The 27,988-nt window shown below is 45.5% G+C and overlaps 2 protein-coding genes across 2 annotated transcripts in view; both read right to left on the bottom strand.

The window, feature by feature from the left end:
- Positions 1–4,808: 4,808 nt before the first annotated feature.
- On the bottom strand, positions 4,809–14,204 carry Ddx47 (DEAD-box helicase 47). The gene is made up of 12 exons (XM_010638399.2): positions 14,079–14,204; positions 13,205–13,298; positions 12,325–12,513; positions 11,833–11,904; positions 11,427–11,545; positions 10,645–10,716; positions 10,403–10,519; positions 9,578–9,724; positions 8,674–8,811; positions 7,681–7,751; positions 6,994–7,123; positions 4,809–5,302 (listed from the first exon to the last, which is right to left on the bottom strand). The coding sequence occupies exons 1-12, from the start codon at positions 14,160–14,162 to the stop codon at positions 5,171–5,173; spliced, it is 1,365 nt and encodes a 454-aa protein (XP_010636701.1). The 5' UTR covers positions 14,163–14,204; the 3' UTR covers positions 4,809–5,170.
- A 12,958-nt stretch (positions 14,205–27,162) lies between these two features.
- The window catches only part of Apold1 (apolipoprotein L domain containing 1), a 2,909-nt gene continuing 2,083 nt past the window's right edge, over positions 27,163–27,988 (bottom strand). Inside the window, 2 exon segments of the mRNA XM_010638398.2 lie at positions 27,163–27,764; positions 27,766–27,987. Coding sequence (XP_010636700.2) covers positions 27,578–27,764; positions 27,766–27,987 — 409 coding nt within the window. The 3' untranslated portion in view covers positions 27,163–27,577.

Raw genomic sequence — 27,988 nt, 5'->3', positions numbered from 1 at the left:
TAGACCATCGCCAACTAACTATGAGCTAGGCAAGTCATTTACTCCCTGCAACTGTAAAAATAATTTTAAAAAAGAAAAAGTTAATAGTGGCTAACACCTATGAATCGATATGATGAGCCCAAGTATGTTCATTTAAACTTCACAACCCTGCAGTAAGTACGATGCTTCTTCAGATAAAGAAATTTAAATTCAAAAAGTCTGTATAACAAGATCTCACAGTACCAGAGGGCATTGCGGCCGGCTGGCTCCACAGTGCTCAGGGGCCGGGGGGACACTGATATCCGTCTTGCAGATCTGTTCCAACAGCTGGAGTCAGTATACGCGGTTTCAGCCAGTGGTAGGTACTAGACATACCCTGTGTTGGGCCCTGGAAGACGTTAGTTACATTCGTCACTAAGCCGTGGTCCCTGGCCTGTGGGAGCACGCACAATCACGATACAACACTGAGTCCTCCATGGACACCTGATCTTTCGGTATGGTCTTCATGGCACACAGTGGAAGGGAAGGAGGAAGAGAACAGAATTTTACAAACGGGGCTCCAGACTGTGAGGCAGATGGGATGAGGGGTCTTATTTCTATATGAACAAATGAGATAGGGTTCCGAGAGGTTCGGAAAGGCACCCCAGGTCACACAGCAGCACAGGGAACTGGTGTCACAACTATGTTTCCCGCTGTGGCATCCCTGCCCCCTTCCTGCTCCTCCGACCCTGTCATGGCATCAACAGGTTGTTGAAGGGCGGTGGTGATGGGGTGGAGCAGACAAAAGCTCCAAGAATCTGAAGACGTTCGAGATGCACAACCTCTCACCGAGCCCGTTCTCTTCCTGTCTCCTCCCAGCCTGGCACAAGTCAGCTCCTTGTCCTGGGTCCGATGGCTGGGTGCTATTTCCCAGACCTCAAATTTCTGCAGCTATTTTTAGCTGTACTTTGAGTGCATTCCTGAGACAGGTGAGGCCTGCAGAGGAATGTAGGTGTGGGTAACCCTTGAATCTCTAGTGCCCCGTCTGAGTCTCTGAGTCTTGTTCCAGTTACAGGTGTCTCACACCCTGATGTGCTATCCGCCCTGAGGCTAGATTTCACCTTCTGAATTGCATGGATCAGACCTTCTTGTACAGTCTCTTCATTTAGCATTAGGGACATATTTTTTGACGTTTTGTGACCTGCCTTTGATACCCTGAATTCCTTCATTTTTTGTAACCGACACCACCCAGCAATGTGGTTCTTTCTGAGCCCATTTCCCAGGGCTCTGAGGGACTTGGGCTAGACCAAGTCTCCTACTGGGGCTGGTGGAAACTCTGCGGGCGGGAAGCTGCCTGCAAAGTCTCTGGCTCTTAAGCCAAACTCTGGGATATTCATAATGTTTTTCAGACTGAGGCAGAATCACAATCCAGTTGACTCTAGACCCCTAGCAACAAGTGAAATTCTCTGAGTGCCCTGGGCTTCTGGGCCCATGGAATCCTAGGGCCTTTCCTAAGACAGAAAGTCGTCTTCCACATTCACCCTCACAGAAGTAAAACGGATACCATATTCCATCAACTGCATACAACAAATGCTATATAAGTCAACTTTATGAGTAAGTGGGAAGAGGAAATTTTTTTCTGGGCTGGCATTATGTGACTATTGGAAGATACTCCCTTTATTAAGTCATAAAAGTTTATGTATTTACTCACAACTGGGGAGAGGGAAGATTGTTTCAAGGTTCAGTTTCTTAAATCAGGAAATGTGGGTCTAAAAAATTATTAAATCTAGATCCTTTGACATATTGACTCTAAAGGCAATTTACATTTCACTGAACAGAATGTCATTTTGCTTGTTTTTTGTATTTCTGCATATCCCATCCCATACTTCTGAAGAACCATCTCCTCTGTCTTCTCTACTTTCTTTGTAACCAATTCTATCCACCATTTCTATTCCACCATATAATCTTAAATCCAAAAGAATGTACGAGTCAACAGACACCCTGTAGTGGGTTTCCCCCAAAAAATTCATGTCTACCCAAAACCTCAATGGCCAACCTTATTGGAAATAAATCATCACCCACGAGGCCATACTGGATTACGGTAACCCTAAACCCAATGACTAGTACCCTTCTAAGGCCACATGAAGACACAAAGACCCACAGGACATAAAGCCCTGTGAAGATGGAGGCAGAAGCTGGAACTGTGTTGCCCCAGCCAAGAGCCCCCAACATTTCCGGCAGCCACCAGAAGCCAGGAAGTGTTCTCCAGAGGCTTCAGGTAGAGCGCGGAGCAACTCGACTCTAGACTTATAGAATCCAGAACTGGGAGAAAATTAATTTCTGCTGTTTTAAGATACAACCAGTTGATGGCATTGTGTTTCAGGGGTTTCAGGAATGAGCACACACCACAGTGAGTTTCAGCAGTGAGACCTCACAACAGAAGGCAAGTGAACACAAAGATGGCTGACCTGGAGAGATGACCCAAAGCCTTGCTCTTATCTGTGACAGCATCTCATGCACTTCTGTACCTCCTGTCCTTCACAATGGCCTCTGCTTTTGGGGGGTTTTTGGTTTCGTCCTTGAGACAGTCTCACTACATAGTCCAGGTTGGCCTTCAACTCACAACCATCCTCCTGCCTCAGCCTCCCACGTGCTAGGGTTACAGATGTGTGTCCCCACACCCACCTCGCTTCTTTGTTTTTTACTTGGAATTCTAGCTCATGCTCTGGGCCTATTAATAAACCTGATGGTATGTGGTGCACAATCCTTTCATGAGGTCTTATCTTCCCATCCAAGCAGAATATAATCACATATCTACTTTAGAGACAACAGCTCAACTCGAGAGCTGTGGTTTGGGTTGTTTTGCTCTTTTATGGGTCTGGAGATTGAACCCAGGTCCTCTCACATGCTACACAAGATCTCTACCACTGAGCTACATGCTCAGCCCTGGGGCAGTGGTTTTTAACCTGTTATCTCCCCAGAAATACGCACGTCTCAGGGCTCCCCGGGCCCCGGGTTGGAGACCACCTATAAAGAAAGTTCAGATATCCTCCAGGGTAACTCCAACCGCTCCTCCTGACCCCCCAGTGCTACCCCAATCCAGTTCAACTTGTTTCTGAAGTTCACCACTAAGTTGAAGCAACCGCCATCCATCGGGTGAGATAAACCTGCTGTCCATACAGAGCTGCCCTGGGGTCCTATCAGTCTCTGTGTCAGCAGAGAATCAGCTCCAAGCTGTAGGCACAAAGCCTAAGTCACAAGTATCACACCATTCAACTATCTGCCTGTTTCTACCCCTTTCTTTTACTTTTTCAATGTCCTGATTCCTCTATCTTATCCTTCTTTCAAATGCAGCATAATTAACAGCAATGAAATTTACAAGAAGCTAAACAAAATAAGCCATGTGCTGGGTTTCTATTCACAAAGCCCAGTATACACAGGCTTCATCTCATCAGGGTACATCTGTAGTAGCAGTACTAGGGATTGAACCTTGAGCCCTCTACCAATAAGCAACACCCTCAGCCCTTTTTAGTGAGAGGTCTTGCTATGCTGCCCAGGCGGACCTCAAACTTGCAATCCTCCTGTCTCAGCCTTCTGAGTAGCTGGCATTACAGGTGTACATCAATGTGCACGACTTCACCTGTGGTATGCGTGTGTGAGTGTGTGTATTTTTTGTTTGTTGTTTGGGTTTTTGAGATGGGATCTCGCTTTCATTTCAGGCTGGGCTTGAATTCACACAGGCTAGAGTCAAACAGCAATCCTCCTGCCTCAGCCTTCCGAGTGCTGGGATTAAAGGTGTGCATCACCACACCAGGCTCACTTGCATACTTAAAAAAGTTCTGCCTGCATGGAATGGATCAGCCTGGAACACAGAGAATGTTATTGCGTTGTAATTTTCTCACCAGATGCTGCAACTTTTAGAACATATTTTTCCTTCAAGGTGCACATGGAAAGTTTCCTTTCTTCCAAACTTCATTCCCTATCTTAATCCTTCCCAGTTGGAATCTCTTCACCCTGGCTCTGCCAATCCAGATACATTTTCTTCTCAAAATTAGTAAGAGTCGAAAAAAATTACCAGGCATTTTACAAAACTCCTCAGGACACAAGACTGCCTATGGCTGGGAGCTGAAAGCTGTCCCTGATGACCAGCAACCCCCCCGCTCAGCCAGGCCTCCAGGGCCATTGGTGACTTCTTTGCCAGCTCAGCACAGGCAACAGCGACAAGGGGACAAGAGCAGGTCTCGGAACGACCCCACGCTGCTCATGCACTGCTGCTACTCGTGTCAACAGGGGACAGGAGACCACAAGATAAACCAGTCTTCCTGACACCTGCCTGAGCTGGGAGTCATGGGAGTGAATGTATTTAGGGAGCTAAAGACGTTTACGGTCCTACTAATGGGATCTGCTCCACCCCCAAGAAAAACACAGTGTCCTTTTAAGAACTTCCCCTTCAAAGCTAACCATCATACTGCTCCTTTTATGTTTACTTTAATTGAAAACAACCAATAAATGAGCCGCTTCACCACCACATTCTTACCTTTTCTTCAGAGAAGAGAACTCATTGAACTGCCCACTTGGGACTCAAATTAGCAATCCTGGCAAGGCATAGTAGTACACACCTGTAATCCCAGCACTTAGGAGGCTGAGGCAGGAGAATCACTGTGAGTTCAAGGTCAGCCTGTGCAAAATGAGACCCTGCCGTAAAAGAAGCAAAACCAAAAAAACCTTGCAATCCTCCTCCAGCACTGGGATTAAAGGCACCAGCATACCCTGCAGCAAAATCTCACCTAAATCTAAAAGCCCTTTAATAGCAAGGTCTCCAAGAAGTCTAAATCTTTTCAAAATAATATTTAAGTTTATTATTTTACATGGGGCCCATGAAGCACAAGCTCAACTGGCCTAACTACAATCGTCTTTGAGTTACAGTGACCGGCCGTGTGTCCGTCACCCAAGTCCTTGACCTACAGCTGAAAAAGGCAAAAGGTCTGTGAAGTGAGCGCAGGGAGCTGAAGCCGAAGAACCGCTAGTCTTGCCATCCGCACGTCAACACCAGCCGGCAGCGATGACCCCGCTCAGAGGGGTGTGTGCCCCACTGCTGAGCAGCTCCAGCTGCCGGACGACTCAGATTCCGCCCCGAGGAGCTCCAGTGGAGGCGTCTCTCCTCTCCAATCCCTGCTTACACTGAGCGGGACACGAGCCCTTGTGACAGTGACTAACGGCCTTTCCGCTTCTTCATCTTCCCTCCGGCCACCTTGTTCCGGACCCCGACGGCGCCCTCCATGTCATCGTTGTCCCCGGCATCCTCTCGCGGGCGTTTCTTCTTTTCACCATGTTCCCTTAACTCCTGCAGGAGGCAGAAAGGCGAGTGTGAGTGAGTCACGGTCACTGCAGGTAACGCCGTCCAGCCCCTGCCCTTCAGATCAGGCACCGAGAAACTCCCCAAGCCCCGATCCTGGAAAGGAGCGAGACCCAACTGCCACTGTGCCAGCCTTAGCAGTGAGCAAAGCGTGACCTCCACCAGGCAGGCGGGCAGAGATTTAAGACGGAGATCGGGAAGGGAAGGAAAACAAGTGCTACTGTGCACAGATGCGCCAACTCCCCGCAGTGAATGGAATTGTCACGTACTACGAACGTGTGTGAATAAAGATTACGAAACTGGAAAAATAGCCCAGTATTAGTCAGGGTGTGGCAAAATCTACCTCTAATTTGGCACTCTCTATAAATTCAACTTTTGTCTGTGTGTGCTTCTTGGCCTAAGTGTTCCACCTCTAGGAATGTAAGGGAACAAGTATACAAAACTACACACATTAGGATATGCAACTCAATACTAGTTAAAATTTGAAAAGCTGGAAAAAAGAACAAACATCCATCAGTGTAAATCATGTTACATACATGTGATGGAATTCCTTGTAGCCACCAAGAAGGGGAAGGGAAGGTTAGGGGTGCTAAAGTGGGGACATAAAGGGTCACAGCCCAGTGTGGTGGCACACAACTGTAATCTCAGCACTTCGAGAGGCTCAGGCAGAAGGACACAAATTTAAGCCTATCCTGGGCAACTCAGCAGGACCCTGTCTCAAACATTTTCAAAAGAGCTGAGGATGGAGCTCATTGTGAAGGCCCAGGGTTCAATACAAATTCCACTCATGGCTAAAGAAGGAAAAATAACCAAGTGTTATCAACAGTTCTCTAAGGGGAGCTAACTTTCCATTTACTACTTTTGTTGTTGTTGCTGTCGTTTTGAGACAGGGTCTCACTATACAGTTCAGGCTAGCCTTGCACTCACTGTGAAGCCCAGTCTGGCCTCAAACTTTTGGCAATCCTCCTGCCTCAGCCTCCCGAATGCTGGGATTACAGGTGTGTTCCACATGCCTGGCCTCATTTACTACTTTAAACCCTTTCCATATTTTCTAAATTCCTTTCCCAATGCACAGGTAGCACTTTTATCAACAAAAATAACAAACAAAAAATTCAATGTGGAGAGAGAGAGAAACTAAGCCTGCTCCTCAGCAACTCAGAAAACAACGTGTGGGCAGTTTTTCTGTCTCTCAGTCTAGAACTCAGGAAGCAGAGAACGTGCACTTCCAAAGGCTTGCTGTAGAATCTTCTCCCTGCCACGGCTGCTTCTGCCCCTACTACTACTATCCGTCATACGTATACCAGCTCCTCCAGGGCTCACCCAACACCAAGTATTAGTCCCATCTCGCAGGTGAGGAAGTGATCCTGAGAGGGAAGGTAAAACGTCCTGCCGAGCCCACACCCACAGCCCACAGCCAGGTCTTCTGACCTCAAGTCTGGAGGGTTTCTCACCACATGTAACACAACACCTGAGCACTGGCTGAGAATGGTCACGTTGGTCAGACCAGGTCCAAAGGCTGACTAGCCACAGGCTGTGTGGTCTAAAGCCCACTATCCACCTCTCTGTGCCTCAGGAATACACTGGCACCCATCGTCTCAGGCTCTGATGAGGGGTAACACAGTATCCGGTGCAGCGAGCACCGCTGCCGAGGCTGGCGAGGACGAGAGCAAGCAGCTTACCATCCGGGCAAACCTCTGGGCTTCCGTCACTCGTTCCGCCAGCAGCATCACCTCGTCATCCTGCGTTGGGAAGACAGGCAGTTTCTTCCCAATTAAGTGCTCTATGCGCTGGAAGAGCTCCACATCGTACCTGAGGGAGGGAAGTGGCGTGGCTCTGGCTGGCCCACAGCCTAGAGAGCTGTCCATTCTCTAAGTCTGAGACACTCCACGAAACGGTGCAATCGAAGGCCAGCTTTAAACAATACTGAACACAAGAACCCTTTTCTAAATACTAATCAAAAGCGATCTTGATGCGTGGCCTATTAGAAAATTAACCACAGTAGTCTTTATTCACAGAAAAGCCGTGGGTCATAAAAATGTGTTCCTTAGCAAAGAAAGATCAGACATAGTTACTCCACTCCTTCCTAGATTGAGGGGAAGGTCACCACTCTCCAACTCTGGCCACTGCAAGAAAAAGGTACCACTTTCCTTGTCCTTCTAGATACCAAAGTACACCGGGCAGGTATTGTTATTTCCATTTTAGAAATGTAAAACCCAAGATGAAGGCTTTTAAATGACTGGAAAAGGAAAAGGCAGAGCCAAGTTTCAAGTCAGTCCAGAACTCCGGACCAGAACTCCGGAACTCTGGAACTCCCCCAGCACTCTGGTCTGCTCTCCCACTGCTCCTCCCCATGCTAATCTACTTACTGTGTGACAAAAGTAATAGCCTTCCCGGAGCGCCCAGCTCTAGCCGTTCGACCTACTCGGTGAATGTAATCCTACAGCAAAATGGACAAATAAATTCAGGTTACATGGATTATACATAAACAACTAGGTATGCAAAGGCTTGCTATAAATCTATGAAAGAAAACAGGCCAGGCACTCTGAGAGGCCAAGATAGGAGCTGCAATTAAGTCCAGCCTGGGCAGCTTAGCGAGACCCTGCAAAAGCCCTTGGCTCAATCACAGTACTAAAAGAAAACACAAACACACACACACACACACACACACACACAAATTAAAGTATATCTCCATGGTTAGAGGCAGCATGATAAAGAGCTACACATCAGCTACACTTTATCTGCAAACAACACAGCCTCTCCCAGCCGTGGTTTCTATTTCTAAAATAGGGACAGAGATACATTCCCAAACACAAAGGGTACTGGGAAAATCAAATGAGACAGCACCTTATCTGTGTAGTTAAATATGAGGCCAAGAGATATAGTTCTCAAGCAGGGGCGACCGTGTCCTCCCCAGGGGACATCACCACGTCTGGGAACATTTCTGGCAGTCACACTGGCAGAGTGTGTGACACTGTCCCCCAGGGAGCAGAGAACAGGGACGCTGAGAATCCTACATGCAAGGGACAACCTCAGGACAAAGCATTCACTGTCCCAACATGGTGATGGCACCAAAGCCAAGAAACCCTGAGATTCACTAGGCAGACACTGTTACCGCTAGAGAGAGACCGGCACCGGTCAGGATCTGCCCCTCTGGGTGAGCGCAGCCAATGACTAACTCTCCTTGGCCCTCTTCGCTCACATTTACTGACGTAACAATCAGCCCTGTACAAGTCAGTAACGATGAATAAACAAGGGCTTTGACACATAACTAATTTCAGGGCAAAAAGACAGTTACAACTAAGAAAGCATGTAAGAAATAAACTTGGAGACCAGACTGCCCAGCTAGCAACAGCACCCACCTTGGAATGAGTCGGAATGTCAAAGTTGACAACGACATCCACATGCGGGATGTCCAAACCTCTGCTTGCGACATCAGTGGCCAGAAGGATGGAACGAGCCTTGGCCTTGAATTTATTAAGGGATCCTAGGCGCTTGCTCTGAAATGATGAAAAAGAAACGAGAACTCTCTAATAGGTGGGATCTGACAGGACAGGAAAATGGAAGGGAGACTATTAGGCAAGGGAAAGGGTGTAGGGACACAGGGAGATGGATAGCATCAAAATACATGCGTTGAAACCCAGTATTTAAAAAAGAAACCCAATTTTTTTTTTGGCGGGGTACCAGGAATTGAACTCAGGGACCTTGCACTTGCAAGGCAGGTGACGAACCATTGAGCTAAACCTCTGGCAAGAAACCCCATATTAACAGGCATTAATAATAAAAGTGAGAAAAAGAAATGGGAAAATGTTTAATCTTGCAAAACATACAGAATGGACACACTAAGCCCAAGAACCAAGAGAGAAAAATGTTTAGTTTTTCCCTTTAAATCCAGAATGGAGCTTCACAAGTCAAAACAAATAGATAACAAAATATTTAACAATTAGGCTATAATAGTAATACAAACTAGAGACTGTTTAATATGACAGAAACATAGCTGGAAAATAATTTATTAAAAGTCTTTAGAGACCAAAGAATCACCACTGCCACTAAGGCTAAATAAATCAATGTAAGAGCTTGCAAACCAGACCAACTATCCTTAAAATACTCCAATGTGTGCATCTCCTTGTCCTGATAAAGGAAAGTAAGCTTTCGGAGCATACTTCAAAGCCCATAAAATTAAGAGCATTTGTGGAAACCGGCATTAATGCCGTATGTTCTCCCTGGACAACTCTGCTCTGTAAGATGAGCCCGAAGAGCCCTTACCTGACTCATCTGCCCGTGGAGGGGGATGGCCGTGAACCCGAGATTTCGGAGAAGCAGGGCTGTTCTCTGAGTGTTGTTACAGGTGCTACAGAATATCATAAAGGAGTTTCCAGCCAATTCATTCAGAATATAAACCAGGTAAGTATCCTAAATTACAAACCCAAAACAAAGTATGTCATCGAACCAGAAAGAAAGGGATGAAGACCTGATATACACCCTAAGGAAGGATTACACCTCTACAGTGCTTCTCAATTAACCGCCTTCGTTGGGACTGGGTCTTGCTGTGTAGTCCAGGCTGGCCTCAAACTCACTATGTAGCCCAGCTTGGCCTTGAACTCAGGTGATCCTTCTGCCTCAGCCTCCTGAGGGCTAGGAGAAAACACGCCCCAGGAGCTTTGCACTTAACCAGTACTGTGACCCGTGTGCAAACCATGTAGCCCTGGGAAAGCAGAGCTCAGCAACCAGAAGTCCTGCTATTGAAAGCACAAATGTAGGGACTTCTCTGACCAAAAAAAAAAGAAAAGGCAGGAAGGTTGGGGGCGGGGGGATACACATAATAAGCTAAGGAAACACTCCCCTCAAGGACAGGGCTGGAAAGTAATGATATCACTACATCAGGACTTCAACACTGTGGTTTAATCCCCTGTAAATTCCCAGAATGTCTGACTTATCTGCAATAAGCACAAGAGGCAGCCTAAGAGGCAGCCTAATGCAAACACGGGGACTCCACCTTTATCTCACCCTCAGCTAATCAAGAGTTGACACATTTTCAGATGCTTTGGTGAGAAAAGGGAGAGGCAGGAATGATCAAAGTAAACACTTTACCTTGAATTTAGAGGGAATAAAAAGATAATATTGTTGTAATTTCTCCACAGTCTGGTATTTGGAAGAAACAGCACATTTCACAGGGTTCTTCAGAGCTGCTCGCTGAAGTTTTTGCACCTAAAGAAAGAAAAACAAGAACAGTGTAACAATTCCTCAATGTTCTGTTTTTATTTTAATGTATTTTTACTACTGTTTTTACGTATTAATTCTCATGAAAAAAGAAAGAGAAACGCAAATTTTACCTTCTTGGTCATGGTAGCAGAGAAGAGAAATGTCTTCCGGTCTCGGGGGATAACTTTCAAGATCTTGTCCACCTGAGGTACAAAGAGGAAAGGGTGCACATGTGACGTGTGACCGGACATGTGAAGGTGCAGACTGAGAAACTCAACACACCACTGTGGGGATGTGGGACTCAGAAGTCAGTTCAGTTCAGCTAGCATTTACTACTTACCATTTCAGATGCCATCAAGAAACATAATGCCACTCAGATAAAAAGAAGTTTAAATTAGTAGATTAAAGCTAAACTAAGAGAAAGGCCAAGAATAACATAAGCAATGAGGAGTAGGTTATCAAAGAAAAAGAAGGTACTGCAAGGTATACAGAGAGGTCTAAATTAAAGGTGTGAAAGAAACTCTGGCCTCAACATTTCTCATCTCTGAAATGCTGAGGCCCTGACAGCAGGAAGAGCACCAAGAATGGAAAAGGGTGGCAGAGATGCTGAAATTAACTGAAACTGACACAGGGCTTTCCATAAAAGGGGGTCAGCCAGCTGTGGTAATGACACCTGTAATCTCAGCATTCCTAGGAGGCTGAGGCAGGAGAATTACAAGTTTGAGCCCAGCATAGGCAAAATTTAAAAAAAAAGGGGGGGTGGGGGGGTGGGGATGTAGGTCAGGGGGAAAGCCCAGGGTTCAATTTCCCAAAAACCAAAAGTGCAAAAACCAAGACCATGAGAATAAGGAACCAAATTTAGAAATGGGAAATTTGAGATGGTCTAGGAAGAAGAAAGAAATCAAGAACTCACCTCTGTCTCAAAATCCATGTTCAGTATCCGGTCTGCTTCATCCATAACCAAGTATTTGAGAGCTCTTAAATTGAAACCTTTTGTATTTTCCAAGTGGTCAATCAATCGGCCAGGAGTTGCTACCAAGAAAGGGTAAGGAGAAAAGGCAATGTTTCAGAACCAGAACAAAAAGAAAGCGATCTACCATCCCCACACACAGCCCCAAAATTAAGAAAATAAAAAACTAGAGCCAGGGATTTAGCTCAGTGGCACTCCTCCCAAGCGCAAGGTGAGTTCGATCCCCAGGACCAAAACAAACAAACAAACAAGATTACAAAAATCGGTTCCTCAAAGACTTTCTTCCAATACTGGTAGATTTTCTCCCATTCACCACTGCCTATGTCTCTTACCTTCCTCAATTACTCACCTATCACTACGTGTGGTTTTTTTGCCAAGGCCAAAGACTGGGACATTGAATCAATTCCACCTACAATCACAGCTATACAAATAAAAGAGCACAGAAAAGACATCCTTAACTTTCTCCATAGACCACTGATCACATTTTTGGGGGTTTTGGGGTTTTGTTTTGTTTTTTTTAGGGGGTGGTGAGACAGGGTCTCACTATGTAGTTGAGACTGACCTTGAACTCACTATGTAGCCCAAGCTGGTCTCACAGCAATCCTCCTCAGACTCCCGAGTGCTGGGCTTAAAGGCATGCGCCACCACACCCGGTGATCAAGTCAATACTGTCTCTACTTATACCTGCTCTCCCTCACAAGTAATGCTTTTCCCAAAGCTGAAATACAACATCAGCTCATAGGTCAGTAACTCTTGCCAACAACACTTTCTTCTCCTCTCCTTTCGGACTCACTCTCCACCTCAGGGACACCCCAAGACTCCTCTCCTCTTTGGCACTTACTACACTGCACTCCAATCGAGGACCCCAGGGCTTCAAACTGCTCTGAGATCTGAAAGGCCAGCTCCCGGGTGGGGGTGAGAACCAGGGCAAACAAGCGTTGGGGCGTCTCCAGCAGCGCATTCAGAATGGGCAAGGCAAAGGCCCCTGTTTTTCCAGAACCAGTTTCTGCCAGCCCAATGATATCACGACCTAGAAGAAAGAGAAACAATGAATACAAAGAAATTTTCTCTGAGCTCTTCAACAACGTGATGTTAGGCATAGAGTAGCTGCTGAAGAAATACTTGATGAATTAGGGATCGAGAAAGACTGAAAAAAGAGAAAACAGAAGGTTTCTGTATGGACAAATTCAAAATTCAATGATGACATAGACAAACATACAAATATGTTACTATGGGATAGGTTTTTTGTTTTGTTTTGTTTTGGTTTTTTTTTGGTGTTTTTGAGACAGGGTCTCACTATGTAGTTGAGACTGACCTAGAACTCACTATGTAACCCAGGCTGGTCTCAACTCATAGTAGTCCTCCTGTCTCAGCCTCCCGAGTGCTGGGATTAAAGGCGGGCACCATCCCGTGCCCAGCAGGATAGGGTTTTAAAATACAGGCCCCTACAGAATACAGCGAGAACACAAGGGAAGGAGTAACTGGCCAGAAGAGCCAGGCCCACAGAGGTGAGGCCGGGGTTAAACCTGAAGTGAGGAAGGGAAGAGTACACCTGCATGAGGAAAGAGGATGGCGTTTTACAAGCGCAGCATGCAAAGAGAAATGCAGTGTGGCCGAGCACCAGTGTTACAGGGAAGGAAGAGAATGAGGCTAGACAGGAAGCTCACAGGCCACACCTGGGAATTTCACGATCAATGTTTTTGTGGCGCTAAGAATCAAACCTTGTAAGGCCATGGGAATAGCTTCAATCTGGATCTTGGTGGGCTTTGTCCATCCCAACTGGTCACAAGCTTCACACAATACATCTGTCACACCCTTAGAATTAAGAAAAAAATACCTCAGCAAAGAACAGAACATCCCATTTGATGGGGGGGGTTCTTGGTTTTTGCAACAGGGTCTTGCTATGTAGTCCAGCTGGCTTTCAACTCAGTGTGCAGCCCAGGCTGGCCTTGAACCCACAGTGATCCTCCTGCCTCAGCCTCTCTAGTCTCCCTCCTTTTCACATGACTATTTGGGCTACTCTGCAGATGACAGGCAGAGCCCTTACACCTGATTTAAAAGATACGAAGTGCACACCTTAAATCCTGCCTTTTACTTTGAGTGCCATGAGAAGGCTGCTCAAGACTTCTTTTCATTCATCAGAGACAAAGCCAAGGGCTCCAAGTGCGTTAGCGAATATAATCATCACAATTCTGCCAGGTAAGTAATTATTATCGCCCCAACGCACACGTGTAGAAACCGAGGCACCAAGAGACACTTGCCTGGGTCAGAATTCAGACCTGGTTGGTTTGACTTCAAAGCTCCTCCAGCTATAAAAAGATCGATTCAAAAAAACAAAGATCGATTCTTGCAACCTTCTAGACGACACCAAACGTCGCCACACTCAAGTGGAGAAAAGGGCAAATGGGAGCTCTCAGGGGCCAGCAGCCCTGCAACCAAATTCTGGGCGGTTTATCTGAGCTTCGGAAACAGCAGCAAACCTAAGTAGGCCCGGAGACGGTTTTGTACGCTACCAGCTGGAATCTCAGGTGACTAAGCCCTCTCTGGGCCTACCTCCAGCAGTCCAAAAGAGATATCACCATCACCCACTCTCACCAGGTCTTTAAACGTTTTGGTTTCCTCCTCCACAGAGGGCTGGGGATCTTCAGGAAGACTCTCGTGTTCCCCAGATGCCGCCATGTTGGTCGTGGGTTCCGGAAGTGGGTCGGTGTACGCGGAATGCTGGGAAATGTAGTTTGAGTTCTCCTTTGAGGGCGTGTTTCGAGCGCCCCCTGCAGGCTAGATGGTGTTGTCACCAGCCAACAGGCGAGCGAGGCTTTGCAGAAATTCAATGCTATCCTGGAACCCAGCCACTTGCAGACGTCCAAAGCCCGTCCTTTCCACGGCGCTTTCCCTTACTGCCTTCCCATTATGGTCCCCATTGTTCTAGCTGTAGAAACTTAAATGGTATTCATTTATTCAAAAATAGAGATTGATGAGCCTGCCTTAGCTAGGGCTCCGCTCTCTTGGAGAGAAGACCGATAATAAATAAATGATGATAGATCATTGCAAATTGTGACAAGTGCTACAATGTAACAAATGCAAATGAAAGTGAGGAATATCAACCAGGTGAGAAAGAGTGTAGTAATAACTAAGATTTGAACGGCCTCACAGAGGCAATATTTGAGCTAAGACTTCACTGAGGAGCAAGAGAAAGTCCTTTAAGGGCCCAAGAGATAGTTATTCGGCACTGACTGAACAGCAAGTGCAAAGGTCCTGAGTTTGATCCCCAGTACAAAAACAAAAATTAGGGGCCGGGGATTTAGCTCAGCGGTTCGGTGGCCTGCCTTGCAAGCGCAAGGACCCAAGTTCAATCCCTGGTACCAAAAAACAAAAAACAAAAAAAAAAATTAAAAAAGAGCTGGAGATGTAGATCAGTATGAGTGGTTCTTTAGAGAAAGAAATTTTTTCCACCTTTAAGAAGACATAATGGAAGGGCAGGCTGAGATCTTTGGTCTTTCCATATTACTGTGTTTATATATGCTTGTATATGTATTTATATGCTATACGCAGAGTCTACTAAAAATGCATACACACTTCATCAGCTCATTGTACTAATAAATATCTGGAAACTAATGGCTACTCCTTTGAGCACCTCTTGTAACTGTAGAGAGCAAAGAACTTGTATTAATCTCATGTCTCAATAAATTTATTATTAAAATATGGATATGTTTTTCCTTATGTATACATTTTTGAGGGTGGACTCTATAAATATGGTATGATCAGAAAGCATGGTACATGTTTACATTTTTTTGGTTACTGTAGAAGACACCTTGCCTCCTTGAGATCCCACCCCCGGTGGGACACGCCATCCCACCGCATCATCTCCCCACTTTGTGCAGTCCTAGCTGTCTCCTCCTGAATCAGCTCGAAACATTAGTTAATCTTCCCAGGTCCCTTGAATCTGGGGAAGAGGTGGAAGTTGCTTGGGAGCAGATCTGGTGGTTAAGGCGGGTGTGGATGTGCTGTTGGGCTTTTACTTCACAGAAACCGCCCTACACATTTGATCAAGGGGGGATCATAAAATATGGTGAATGTTTCAATGTAAAATATCGTAGTAAAAAGATGCATTGCCATTCGTCCAAATCCCTCTTAGCACACATTCAACCCATCAATCTTGGCAATGTACTTTATACTGTAACAGTTTTTTTTAATTTAAAGACTTATTGTGCTTGTATTTCTTTCCTTGTTCAACACATATTCTCAAGCACTCTGTTGGGCCCTGGGCCACACATTAACAACCCAGAACTAAACACAGAACCTATACTTCAGTGGAGGAGGCAGCCTAGTAAAAAATAAATACAAGTAAATAAATCCTCATGCTCAAGTGGGGCAGACAGCTGCAAACAAGCAATCACAAGTGGAACAAGTTGTTCCAAGGTGGAGAGCAGGGTGCTTGAACTTTGCGTAATGGGAACAAACTCCCCCAAGTTGTGGACGTGTCCCCTGTGAGTTTAAATAGAGATCCAAAAGCTCAGCTGCACTTACGAGGTGTGGGCTTTCGGGAGTGATCACCAGGCGGAAAGAACCTTCCAGGTTCCCCTAAAAATTGCATAAATTGTAAGAGGGTGACTCTGGATGAAGTTAGAAGTATGGGTAGGGACCATAGTTCAGATTAGGGATCTGGAAACCTAAAACTTAGTATTCTAAGGACAATGAGAAGCCATTGAAGAGATGTCAGCAAAGATGCACCTGAAAAGATCACCCAGCTGCACTGGAGAACAGGTTGGGAGGAAAGCAGAATGGCTGCTTTTCAAGCAGAAGATGATGGTAGTTGGGACCAGAGTAGGAGCAGTTGGGTTGGACAGCAGTGGACAACTAAGGTGTGTGTAGATGTTGGGTGCATTCTCCTGGTTGATTTAACACAGACAATGAAGGCCAGGCATGTCCACAGCTCCCAGGTCGAGGCATGAGCAAGTAGGAACAGGGTAGAACAATTAACATAGCTTTAAAAAAAAAAACACACACACTGGAGGAGGAGCCAGTGTGGGGACTGAGAGAGCAAAGTCGAGTCCTATGGTGACAACCAACATTATGCTGCCCTAGTACGGTGAAACTGCACTGCCACAGGACAGGTCAGTAAAATGTCCTTAAATTTTTCAATTAAGGACACCAATTTATTTTGTCCCCTGAGTAGGCTACACATTCGTAAGGGTGTTTCTTCTGCGGATGATTTGTTTAAAGTCAGCTTGAACATCTGACTTTTACATTTGAGTTTCCCCTTAGACCTGCTTCTTGCTCTTTTTGCCTCTGCTTGTCCTGCAGACAGACTCTTTCTGGTGTTTTTCTTCCTCTTCGATCACTACCACCATAGTCCATGAAGAACGTCACTATTGTCTAATGTCCCACCAGACTGTAGGCGCTACCAGTGCCTAGCACAGCACAAGCCTTCAGTAAATACTCATCCAATGAGTGGATGAGACCAGTTTATAAATGAGTCCCCATGAATGAATCCCCGGAGCCTATTTATTAGTAATTATATGGACCAAAGGGAGTTTATTAATCTGGAAAAAAAATAGGGACCAAGTTTGGTGTGTTTTTGAACAAGGGCTACAGCTATTTTTCAGGGGAGGGAGGGTACCCTGCTTCATAGTGGCTCAGAGCAACTCAGTGGGAATGTGGCAGCAAAGCCAACTGGTCTACCAAGCCTGCCATTCAGTCCCTTGGAATGGCCCAGTCTGCTCCATCCTTTGGTCTTTAAAAGATTTTTGTACCTTGTACCCCCCAAAATTTGGCATCTTGGACTGAAAATCATAGTGAAAAGGGTGTAAATAAAATATATAAGGAATGGGTCTGACCTACAGTCAACAAAGAAGCAGGAAATTCAAATGTTATGTGTCAACCCTTGGGTAGAGAGCCACAAAGGCTAGGGTTTCAAGGTCAGTTCATTCTAGGGCCTAGGTCATAAAGGAAAAGGCAGCTTTGACTCACTTCCTGGTTGTTTCTTATTCCTTTTTTCAAAGGAACGCACAATATGTTTAAAAAGAAAAAAACAAAACTCATTCCCAGGCATGGAGGTCTTTATGAAATTCCTTGGCAACCCAGCTCCTGTTGCCACAACAAAACACCCAGCAGCTATAACACAGTAGCTCCGCCACACTTTAACACAGATGTGTTAGTTTGGGCAGCATAAATTTGAGGTCCAAATGTTTGACACCAATAAATAAATAAAAGATGAACTGGTGGCTGGGGATGTAGCTCAGTGGTTCCGCCACCTGCCTCACAAGCACAAGGACCTGAGTTCAATCCCTAGTACCCAAAAAAAAAAAAAAAGATGAACTGTTCTCCCAGGTGACCTGGACATGTCTCGTTCTTGCTCAGCATCTGTTGAGTAGTTTTCCAGCGATTCCTGAAACTCCCCCATTCCGGGTTCACGACCTTGAAGCAGAAATCAGAAACTCGCCCACCCTTCCTTGCACAGACGCCTGACTTGGTCTCTGCCAAGCAGACACACCCACGCTCCCGTGAGTTCACAAGAGACTCACGCGGGGCGGTGGACATGGCAGCGCCAGAGGTGACCCATTTAAAGGGCAGTGTGGCAAAGGTCCTGGAGCCGGAGTCTGTGTGTGGCAGGGACGGTGGCACTGGGGGATCTGCTGGAGCAGTGGTTTGGGTGTTGTTCTTGGCTGTACTGTCCCCCAGCTTGATTCTGACATTCTTGGAGCCTCTGTAAGCCTCCTAGCATTTAATACATTCCTTCTGTGCTTCCCTCGCTGGAAGAGCTGCTGTATGTGCACATAAGAACGCCAACACCTGCTAGGACAAAAACTATGCTTCCCCATTTTACATAATTAAAACACACTCGCCACTGCCTGTCTGTAGATGTCCCTTGATGCCTCCGCCTAGTCTCTTTCCCACTCTTCCACACAGCTCACCACCACCGGTGCCCCATTCCCTGGTCATCTCAACCACTCACCTTGCTTTCCATTTCAGTGAACAGTGACATGAACTTTCACAATTCCTGCTGCCAATCTTACCACCCACCTGCCAGCTTTCCATCATATTCCTAAAGATTCTCTGGGCTCCTCTCCTTGTGCACTTGGGCTAAATCTCACCCTTTCCCACTTTTCAAGGTCACTCAACTAAGGTGAGATGAAGCAGCAGTTACAGCCCAGAAACCTCACATTTGTGTGTACAAGGGTACATTGGGGTTTGAGAGCTCCGGGGTAGAGCCAGTTGTTAGCATGCACCAGGCCCAGGGTTTGGGGGAAAGGGGGCGGGGGAAGGGGAGGCCAGTGAGGAGGACGGGGAGGGGAGGAGGAGGAGACACTAAATTGAGTGTCTGAAGACAGGTTATTACCCTTGGCCATGATTAACCATTCCTGAGAAAGAGCAAAGAAGACCAAAGTCTTTCCACAAATAAGGCAGGGGCAGGGACCAACGTCAATTTCACTGCAGACCACCAAGGGAAAAAAATGTCTCTTTTGAGCTCCTGCATGCCAGAGGAAAATGATGTCCTCCACTTGTGTGCTGAGAAGGAAATGTGGATGACAATCTTGACGAGAAAGCTTGCTGAAGTGGCCAGGCTAGAAAGGCAGAAAAGGTACCCCAGATACCCATGAAGTCTTCCCCACTTTAGCTGTGCCCCTGATAAAGGACATACCCTAGGGGAGGAAGCTTTCCGAGGCCAGAAGTTTCACTATCAGCACCGTAAGTTTCAGATTCAGTCACAAAGCCCGACAGTTTTAGCAAGAGAGTTAGTGCTGGCCTACGACTGGGCCTGAGTTTTTATACCAACTCCATACATTCAAGAGCCCACGGGGGTGAGACACCAGATTCAACAGATAATCAATTTTCCTTGGCCTCTACCATCACCAAGCACGGGGTGTGTGAGGGTCCCATTCGCCTCTCCAGGTCAGTGAAGACCACTAGGCCCCTGGGCACAGAGGTGCACACCTGTAATCCCGGCTACTTGAGAAGTCCAGGCAAGAGGACTACAAGTCCCACTTGGTGACACCCTGTCTCAAAATGAAAAATATAAGGGGCTGGGAATGTAACTCAGTGGTAGAAGAGGGGTTGGGTTTAGTCTCCAGTGGTGCAAAATATACAAAAAACAAACAGAACAAAAGCCCTGGGCCTTGAGTGTCACAGAGGACACTAACATAGTGATGACTTCCTGCCCACTCCTGCTTTCCCCCTCCACATCCTACCTCTTCCTCCTCCTCCTCCTCCTCCTCCTCCTCCTTCCAGGACCTCCCCCATCAGCCTTACACCTTTTACAGTCGCAGAAGAAAGTGATCTTAGCTCTTCACAGCCACAATACATTGCTGAAATAGACACCACAGGAAGTTGACACCTTTCTGGAGTGTATACTGAAACTTACCACTAAAGTGTGGATGTAGTTATGTCCCGAGAGATTGGAAGGTGAGGAAATCCAAGATCTACATATCTGAGTCAATGACTGGAATGTCGCTTGAACATGAGGGAAATGAGCCTGGAAGCAGAAACCCTGGCTTACGGGTTGTTGTGGGTGTTGGGTAAAACCTGGGAAGGTTGCAGTGACAGCAAAGTAGATCAAGATGGGTGGAGAAGAGATTTAATGGAAAATATCTACTTTGGCAAAGGTGTATCAGAGAAAAAAGGGGAAGGCTAGATGAGAAATTTTCGGGCCGGCAACTGAGATACTGACGTGGCCTTGACAGAGGTGGGACAGCTGTGGAACTGGGCGAGCAGGGCCAGGATCTCCATGAGGACCAAGAGTGCTTGTTCACCTATTCCTTGGACAAAGGCAGAAGGACCCACTGCAGGGAGATGGTATCCGTGAGGGTATCTGAGATGGCTTCTCTCCTTCAGGGTTTGGGTTAGGCACCACTATCTTTGTTAAAAGGTATAATGTGGGAGATCAGATGGGGAGAATGAACACTAACTGGCCTCCTGGGGAGCACTGAGAAGAAAGAGGGCAGGGCGCGCTGACTCGTGCTGACTGGAAGCAAGAAGAAGTAAAAGCACCCGGGATTAAGTTGTTTACACAGAGAAGTAGGAGGGCGGCAGACAGATGAGCCCTGTGGAGCAACTGCTCTGTGCTGTGTCTGAGTGAATAAAGCCGAGGTGCACCAGTCACCGGGGCCCCTCCATTGAGGGGAGACGAGAACTCCCCGCCCTTTAGGCTTTAGCCTGTTTCTGTCTCTCTGTTTTATCTTCGTCAGGTTCAGGCTGGTGGGCTGGTTCCTACAGTATCCGATGACAAGAGCAAGAGATACGAAGAGATGGCTCTCAGACACTCAGATTCAAGCAAGACCGGATCTGGGTGAAATCAAGGGTAGTAGGAGCACAGCTAGGTTTTTATGGGGGGGGTTGTTTTTTGGTACATTCTCTTTTGTTCAGTGATTTCATTTGTCTTTCTCCTAATACCTATCAAATTCAAACTGACCCAAGAGGACCCTTTAGAGCTGGATCCATCCATGCCAACATCCAGTCCAGAACAGGTGGTGGGGACTGCATAGCAGAAGTGGGAAAGCAGCCTCACTCTGTCTGAGGTCAGCGAGTATTTGAAGTTTAGAAATGGAGGAAAAAGAAAAGCTATCAAGGAAGCTAAGAGCGCGAAAGACAAAGGCCAGTGTCACAAAACACAAGACAGATAAGAGCTCTAAGAACTAGGTAGTCGGCCCAGTTGGTGGCTCACACTTGTAATCTCAGCTACTCTGGAGGCTGAGGCAGGAGGATCAAAATCTTAAGGCCATTTTGAGTAACCTAAGGACTTAGCAAGACCCTAACAAAAATAAAAATAAAAGAGATTAAGGAGGTATCCTGGCACTCCCTGAATTCAGTCATCAGGAAAAAAGAAAAAGAAAAAACAGCAATGTCAAATTCTACAGAGAAATTAGAAAGAATGAAAGTTAAACAATACTTTTTACAGAAGTAAGGACTGAAATGTATAATGGATGTTGGGAAATGGGAAGAAAGTGTTCAAATGGGAAGGGGAATAAGGGAGGAGGGAGGGAGAAAGGGAGGAAGGGATAAGAAAAATGTGAAAATTGGGTCGGGGACTTGGCTCAATGGTTCTGCCACCTGCCTCGCAAGTGCAAGGGCCTGAGTTCAATCCCTGGTACAAAAAAAAAAAAAAGTGAAAATGGAAACAAAGCTTTTGTACATAGGGAGGGGAGGGGTCTTTGGGGAGAATGGGATAAAATAAAATAAAATAAAATGTATTATTACAAAAAAGAATCTCAGGGCCAGGGATGTAGCTCAGTAGTTCTGTCACCTGCCTTGCAAGCCCAAGGTCCTGAGTTCAATCCCCAGTACCAAAAAAATAAATTAAAAATTTTAAACCTTTAAAAAAGAATCTCAGAGGACAATGTTGAAAATAAATCATCCGCAGACAAAACACTGTTCTCTTGCATAATTTTACAGTACCCAAACTCTTGTTCCCACTCACTCACAGTTTCTGGTAATATTGTCCATAACTAGACGGAAATTCCATGCACACCCTGAGCGGAAGAAAATGACAAGCAGAGTCTGTAGTGGCTTCGATGGAATGACCCCAAGAAGCTTCATTTTAGAGGTTTTTAAGTAAGATCTGAAAAAGGCTGCTAACCCAGTAATTCTTCTAGTCATACCTTCAGTTCCAGCACATCAGCAATGAGCAAAAAAAAAAAAAAAAAGTTCTTACACGTCACATCTGTTCATCCCAGGTGCTTGGGAACCAAGTATCTTGCTGTGTTTGGGACATCTGGGGCAGCATTACAAAATATCCGCATACACGTGTTTTTATGATCAAAGCTGAAGCTGCATAACTTTCAAATCACACTCACATTGTTCAATGCAAGTAGTAGCCACTTGCCAAACTATAATTTATTGATTCACCTACTGGCATAAGATTATGCCGCCTAGATTACTAGACTGTCCCTGTCATGGGATCTAGAACCCAGTCCGTATTTTTTCACAAATGACAGAACACGGTACAATGTGAGTGCCCAGTAAATGTTTTATGAGTGAATGAGTCTGTCAATTTTGTTATTAATATTATTGTCACCATGAGCTCTTTATTATCTTTTATCAGGAAAATATACTTACGTTAAGAATAGCTAAGAGCCTAACCCTGGAGTCAGGTGGCCCAAATTCAATTCCTGGGGTACTCTTGCTCACCGTGTGACTTCTTCAGTTCTTTAATAATATAGGGTCATTTCAGCATCCGCCTTATAAGATTTTTGTAAGTTAAATGGGATAACGCAGATCAATTGAACTTAAGACAGTACCTAGTGAGACCTCAATAAATGCTCGCTATGATTAAATATTTCACATTTATTTTCTATATATCAAAATGTCACTTTAGGCACTGGGGAAAGTACTATTCTTTTTTTTTTCAGCTTTAATTGAGTTTATTGGAACATTTTAGGGATACAGTACAGTTATATTCATTGTTGGGATCTTGTACCTCTACATGACAAGTCTTGATTCTCATTTTTTCCCCTTACCCCTGCCCTCATACTATTCTTAAATGATATGGTGAACACGCAGGTTCAACAATAAGGTGAAGACAGAAGTTAGTGTTTGCATGTCAGCCAGGGCACCCAGAAGATGAAGCTTTTCACTTAAAAGAAAGATTTAGGTATCACCCCTTCTTCCCATGCTACACAATAAGATTCTCTCAGTTACAGCTATCTTGGTCAATTTGGTGACTGGATGCAGCCAGGATCTGCTTGTTCCTTTGCATAAGGGATGCAGAGGCCTTGGCTGTGACCCTTGGCCAAAGCTCTAGGACAAACCCAGTAGCCAACAGGCCTGCACACCTACTTCTGGGGTTACACCGCACATACCAAACAAGATTCAACCTCACACTCTGCAGAATCTCTATCCACACAGACTAGAGCACAACGGAGATGCCAATCAGGTGTGGTGATCCTGAGGACCCCAACCTGCATCCTTGCCCCCACATGGGTCTCGATTTAGCAGCACTATTTCCTTTCTCCTGACAACTCTCGGCTTGTTGAGAGATTTTTTCCAGATCTTATGGCTCACTGTCCTACTCCAGACCTCATCAAGGCTTACTTCCCCTTATGAGTTTGCCAGAAGGAAAAAGTAACATCCCAACCCATCAACTCCACAAATTTATTGCACTTAGCTGAAAAAACACTTGTTGCTACAGGAATTCCATATGCTTCAGCAAAGATAGGGTCCTGTGCAGTATTGAAAAGGGCAACGTCCAGACCCAGGAACATTTCTAAGGTATAGATGCAGAGACTGGCTCTTAAAGAACAGGAGTCCCCCAGCTGCCTGCAGCAACAACAACAAGCTTTGACTTGGGGTGCTTTATACCCCATCCCCATCCAATGGTCACCTCTGTTTTCTTCCTTACCAGCAGAACTGAAGGTATATTCACGGCAGCACGATCCTCAGCTGAAAAACTACATTTCCCAGGCTGCCTTGCACAGTTCAAAATCTGAGCTTTACAGGGTGAAGTCCCTCAGGGATTTCTGCAAAAGTTTTGCCTTCCTGAAAAAGATGTCCCTCATGTTCCCTGCCTGCCTCTCTCTAGAGTTTGGGTTTTGTTAAAGCTAATCTGGACTGATTCTAGGCATCCTTTGGATTACTTCCCAGGTTGGAAGTATACACAAAGGTTCTGAGAGTGCTAGAAGTCCATTTTCTAGATAATAAAGGAGCTCCTGTATATGAATTGATTACTTTAAAAAACGATTCATATAATTGTATACTGAATGTTCTAAGTGAAAACGAGTGAATATCTGGCCTCTGACTAAGCTACTAATTCATACAGAGGCAAACATGAGACCACATAATTATAGAAAGATCAAAAAGTTTGAAACATGAGCATTTTGCTTCAATAAAGGAAAGGAGTAATTTTGCTACAGTGGGAAAAAATGAATTCAGAAGTTCCTACTTTTAATTGTATCCCCATTTACCTCTGCACAATGTCTTTATCTCAACTGCTCAATTCCCTCTACTTTCTTTTCACAGCAAGCTATTGCACGAGAAACATATCAAGTTGGCTGATTGTTTGACGTATCTGATCCAGAGTGGTTTCTACACCACTCCACTCTGTTCTTTTCTCCCAGTAAATACTTTCGGCTTTGACATTTACCATATTGAAAATAACTGGTGTTTCACAGCCAAAATGTTTGCTAAGGATTATTTTTTTTAATGGAGCAGGATGTAGTTTTATTAAATCATTGAAATGCAGAAATAAATGAGTCTCCTTTATTGTGAAACAAAATAACCCAAATGACTATAAACCCAAGAAACAGAGAAATGCTTCAACATTTAGTACAAACGTGTGCATTTTTCAAACCCTGACATTTTTGCAAAATACACCTATAATCCAAATGCCCCCTCTCCCTTCTCCTTTGCAACATACCCTTTCAGCCTGTTTGTTTATAAAATGAAGGCCTTAAGAAAAAGCCCTATTTGCATTCCCATAAAAGAAAGTAATATCAATTTAACTGAACTTAACTAAATCCTGGTAGAGGCCTCACTTTATCACAGACACATGAGAGGATGGAAGATCTTTCATTATCAACAAATTCTTATGAATAGTCAAGTCATTAATTAAATTAGTCAAATGCATTTATTGAATTTCTACTCCATGCAAGTATGGTTTCCAAAGCAGACATTAAACTCAAAATACTCAAGGGACAGGAAAAGTTTTCCCTTGTTGCTGCTGCAACAATGCAAGCATTGGAAAAACATAACTCAATCCCCAATGTTAATACATGATGGGGTTAGGGAATGGTTGTTACGTTTTTGCTGTAATGCATTCTGGTCCTGCCCAGTGCAGAAGGTACTACTCACTTTATCTGTGCAAAGCAGTCCAGAATAAGAGCACCAGTTTTAAAGGAAGCCGATGTCAATCTTAAACCAGCAAACAGACAAATTGCTATTTATAGGAAAAGTAAAAATATAGAAACTCCCGGTGCTAAAATAAACTTCCTCTGACACACAGCGACCTCTGGGAAGGGGGGTGCGTGGCAAAGGTACCTAGCATAGGAAGTAATTCGGGAATGCGGATACGGCTTTTGTATGTGGTTCCAGAGACTTTACAACTGATGATTCAACATTATATTTGAAGGAATGGAAACTGAAGAAATTCTAAGTATTTTCCTAGACGCAGTTGACAGGTTTCTTAAGGTCCATAAAATGGCTCAAGCTATTTTGCCTGTCACCCGTAAGACATGACTTCAAGGGACATCATTTTCCCAAGGTCTACGAGTTCCTTTCATGTGCCTCTTTATTTTTCTTTTCCTGAACTAAATAGGTTCTCTTCCCACATGCAGTGTTATCTTCCAGCAAAGGACCTTCAGGATAAATATACTGCACCATTTCTTTTGTTTTGTTTGGTTTTTTGAGACAGGGTCTCACTATGTAGTTGAGACTGACCTGGAACTCACTATGTAGCCCAGGCTGGTCTCAAACTCACAGCGATCCTCCTGCCTCAACCTCCCAAGTGTTAGGATTACAGGCGTGAGCCACCACACCCAGCCTACTGCACCATTTCTATATCTCACAAGTCAAGTATCAATTTACAAATTTAAAATCAGCTCCTGCTCTCTCTGTGCAGAACTCCCACACTTTCTTAAAAAGATAATTTAAAACACTAGAGGAAAAAGTCCCCTCTGAAGGAAATACTTTAGAAAATCAAACTCAACCTCATCTCTTAAAAAGAGCCCCACCAGACAAGCTGGGGATTTAGCTCAGTGGTTCCAGTCCCTGCCTCAATAGATCAAGGACCCAGATTTGGTCCCCAGTATTGGGGGAAAAAAAGAGCCTCATCAGTCTCTTGTTTAGAAATATGCTAGTCTTATTGTTTCCTAAATGTGATTAAATAAAATTAAATTCAAATAACAGTGATTAAATTAAAAACTTAAAATAAATTAAAAAACAGGTAGTCTGGAGTTCTCGGGGAAGGTAACAGAAAAATCGGTTTCTGATAAATTCACATTCATTTCTGTACGTTTCCACAATGAGTAGGCAACACTGCCCTCTACAGGGCATACTGTGCTACATCTCTTAGTTCACTTGGTCAGAAATTACCCCAGGACGCACTGGCTAGAGTACAAGCACACTCCAGCATTCTTTCTTAGGCTTCTGGGACAGTCTGTCCCCGACCTTCTGTGAATGATTCTCAAGACCAGGAGCCCCTAGTGACAAAGCTTACTGAGGGAATCAAAAAGTAACCTTGGTTGTAGTGGCTTTCAAACCTCAGTGTGCATTAGTGTCACCTGGAGGGTTTGTTTAAATTTACGTGCTGGGCCCCACATCCAAAGTTCCTGATTCTATAAATCCCAGGCTGAGGTCCAAAACCTGCCTTTCTAAAGAATTCCCTGGTGAATTTCCTGGCGAGCCATCCAGGAGCCACACTACGAGCCAGGCACTGTGTTAGGAACTCAGCCCCCCTATCTCACAGCAGGCTAAGGTTTTATTGTCTGTTTTACAGAACAGGAAGCCAGCCTCAGAAATGTAGTCGGCCAAGCAGGTCATAAACCCAGGACCATGGAACTCAGAAGTCACTGCTCTCTTGTCTACACTGAGATGTCAGTAACTGACGTCTTTCTTGGGCTCAGCTTCTTCATGCAAAGGAGCAGGGCTTAGATGACTACTGGGGTGACTTCTCTCGGGGTACCTGGAGGGCTGGATTGAAGCCACCCTGGTAAGTTCCACACCATACCCAGGCTGGCCATGAGTGGGTGAATTCAGGGGACAGGAAGGGGAGGTTACATCAGCCCTGGTCCTTCAGTGGGTCCCGAACCCTCCTACCAAGCTCAGAGAGAGCCTGCTTTTGCTCTGCATTCCAGTTCTTGGTATTAGAAACTCTGGAAGAGAGGTCTTCACAGGGCACTCTGAGGACCTCAAATCCTAGCCAGCCTTGGGGAGGACAAAGTGTGTGCCACCCCCTCCATCCTCAGCTCAAACCATCATGGCAGGGGCAGGGACCTTAAAAGAATATTAAAACACCAGCAGCTGCCCTATTGTGTGAAGCCAAGCAGGTGTTTGACATAGGAAAAGGTTTTCGGGTCACACACTGCTCTGGGACCAACAAGTCAGAGTCCCTGGCACTCAAGTCCAGGCAGGCTGTCAGGACGTTGAGGAAGAAGACCCATGAGGACTCATCCACTCACAGCGCAGTTTTTCTCATACTTTGCACTCAGTTCCACACCGGATGTGGTGCTGCCTTTCCTAAGAGAGCTACAAATCCGGGGCATTCCCTGAGGATGGTTTCTGGCCGTGGTCACAGAAGGAAAGGACAACAACCCTGCGCGCTGGTCAGCAGGAACCCCCAGGTCGTGGTCGCGGCTGGACCCGGGCCTCCAGCTGCTCACTGAGCTCATCCAGGGCCCCCGTGCAGGACTCCAGGCTCTCGGCCAGCTTCTGAACCTTGGCCCTCAGCACGGCCTGACTAACCTTGGTGGCCCCCTCGGCGCGCCTGGGGATGAGGAAGCCGCGGGAGCCGAAGAAGACGATGAAGTAGACAGAGTTGTACAGGGCCATGGATGCGCTCCTCCCGCTCTGCAGCAGCC

This window comes from Fukomys damarensis, unplaced genomic scaffold, assembly GCF_012274545.1.
Source record: "Fukomys damarensis isolate Sample0158 unplaced genomic scaffold, DMR_v1.0_HiC HiC_scaffold_19, whole genome shotgun sequence".
Taxonomy (NCBI): Eukaryota; Metazoa; Chordata; class Mammalia; order Rodentia; family Bathyergidae; genus Fukomys; species Fukomys damarensis.
This window is presented reverse-complemented; position numbering and strand designations above follow the sequence as displayed.

Coding starts and splice junctions, on each gene's coding strand:
- Ddx47 (XM_010638399.2), bottom strand. CDS start 14,162: ATGGCGGCATCTGGGGAACACGAGAGTCTTCCTGAAGATCCCCAGCCC. Junction 11,905..12,324: donor CTCGATTGGAGTGCAGTGTA/GTAAGTGCCAAA, acceptor TTATTTGTATAG/CTGTGATTGTAGGTGGAATT. Junction 7,124..7,680: donor GCTATTACTTTTGTCACACA/GTAAGTAGATTA, acceptor TCCCTCCCTCAG/GTACGATGTGGAGCTCTTCC.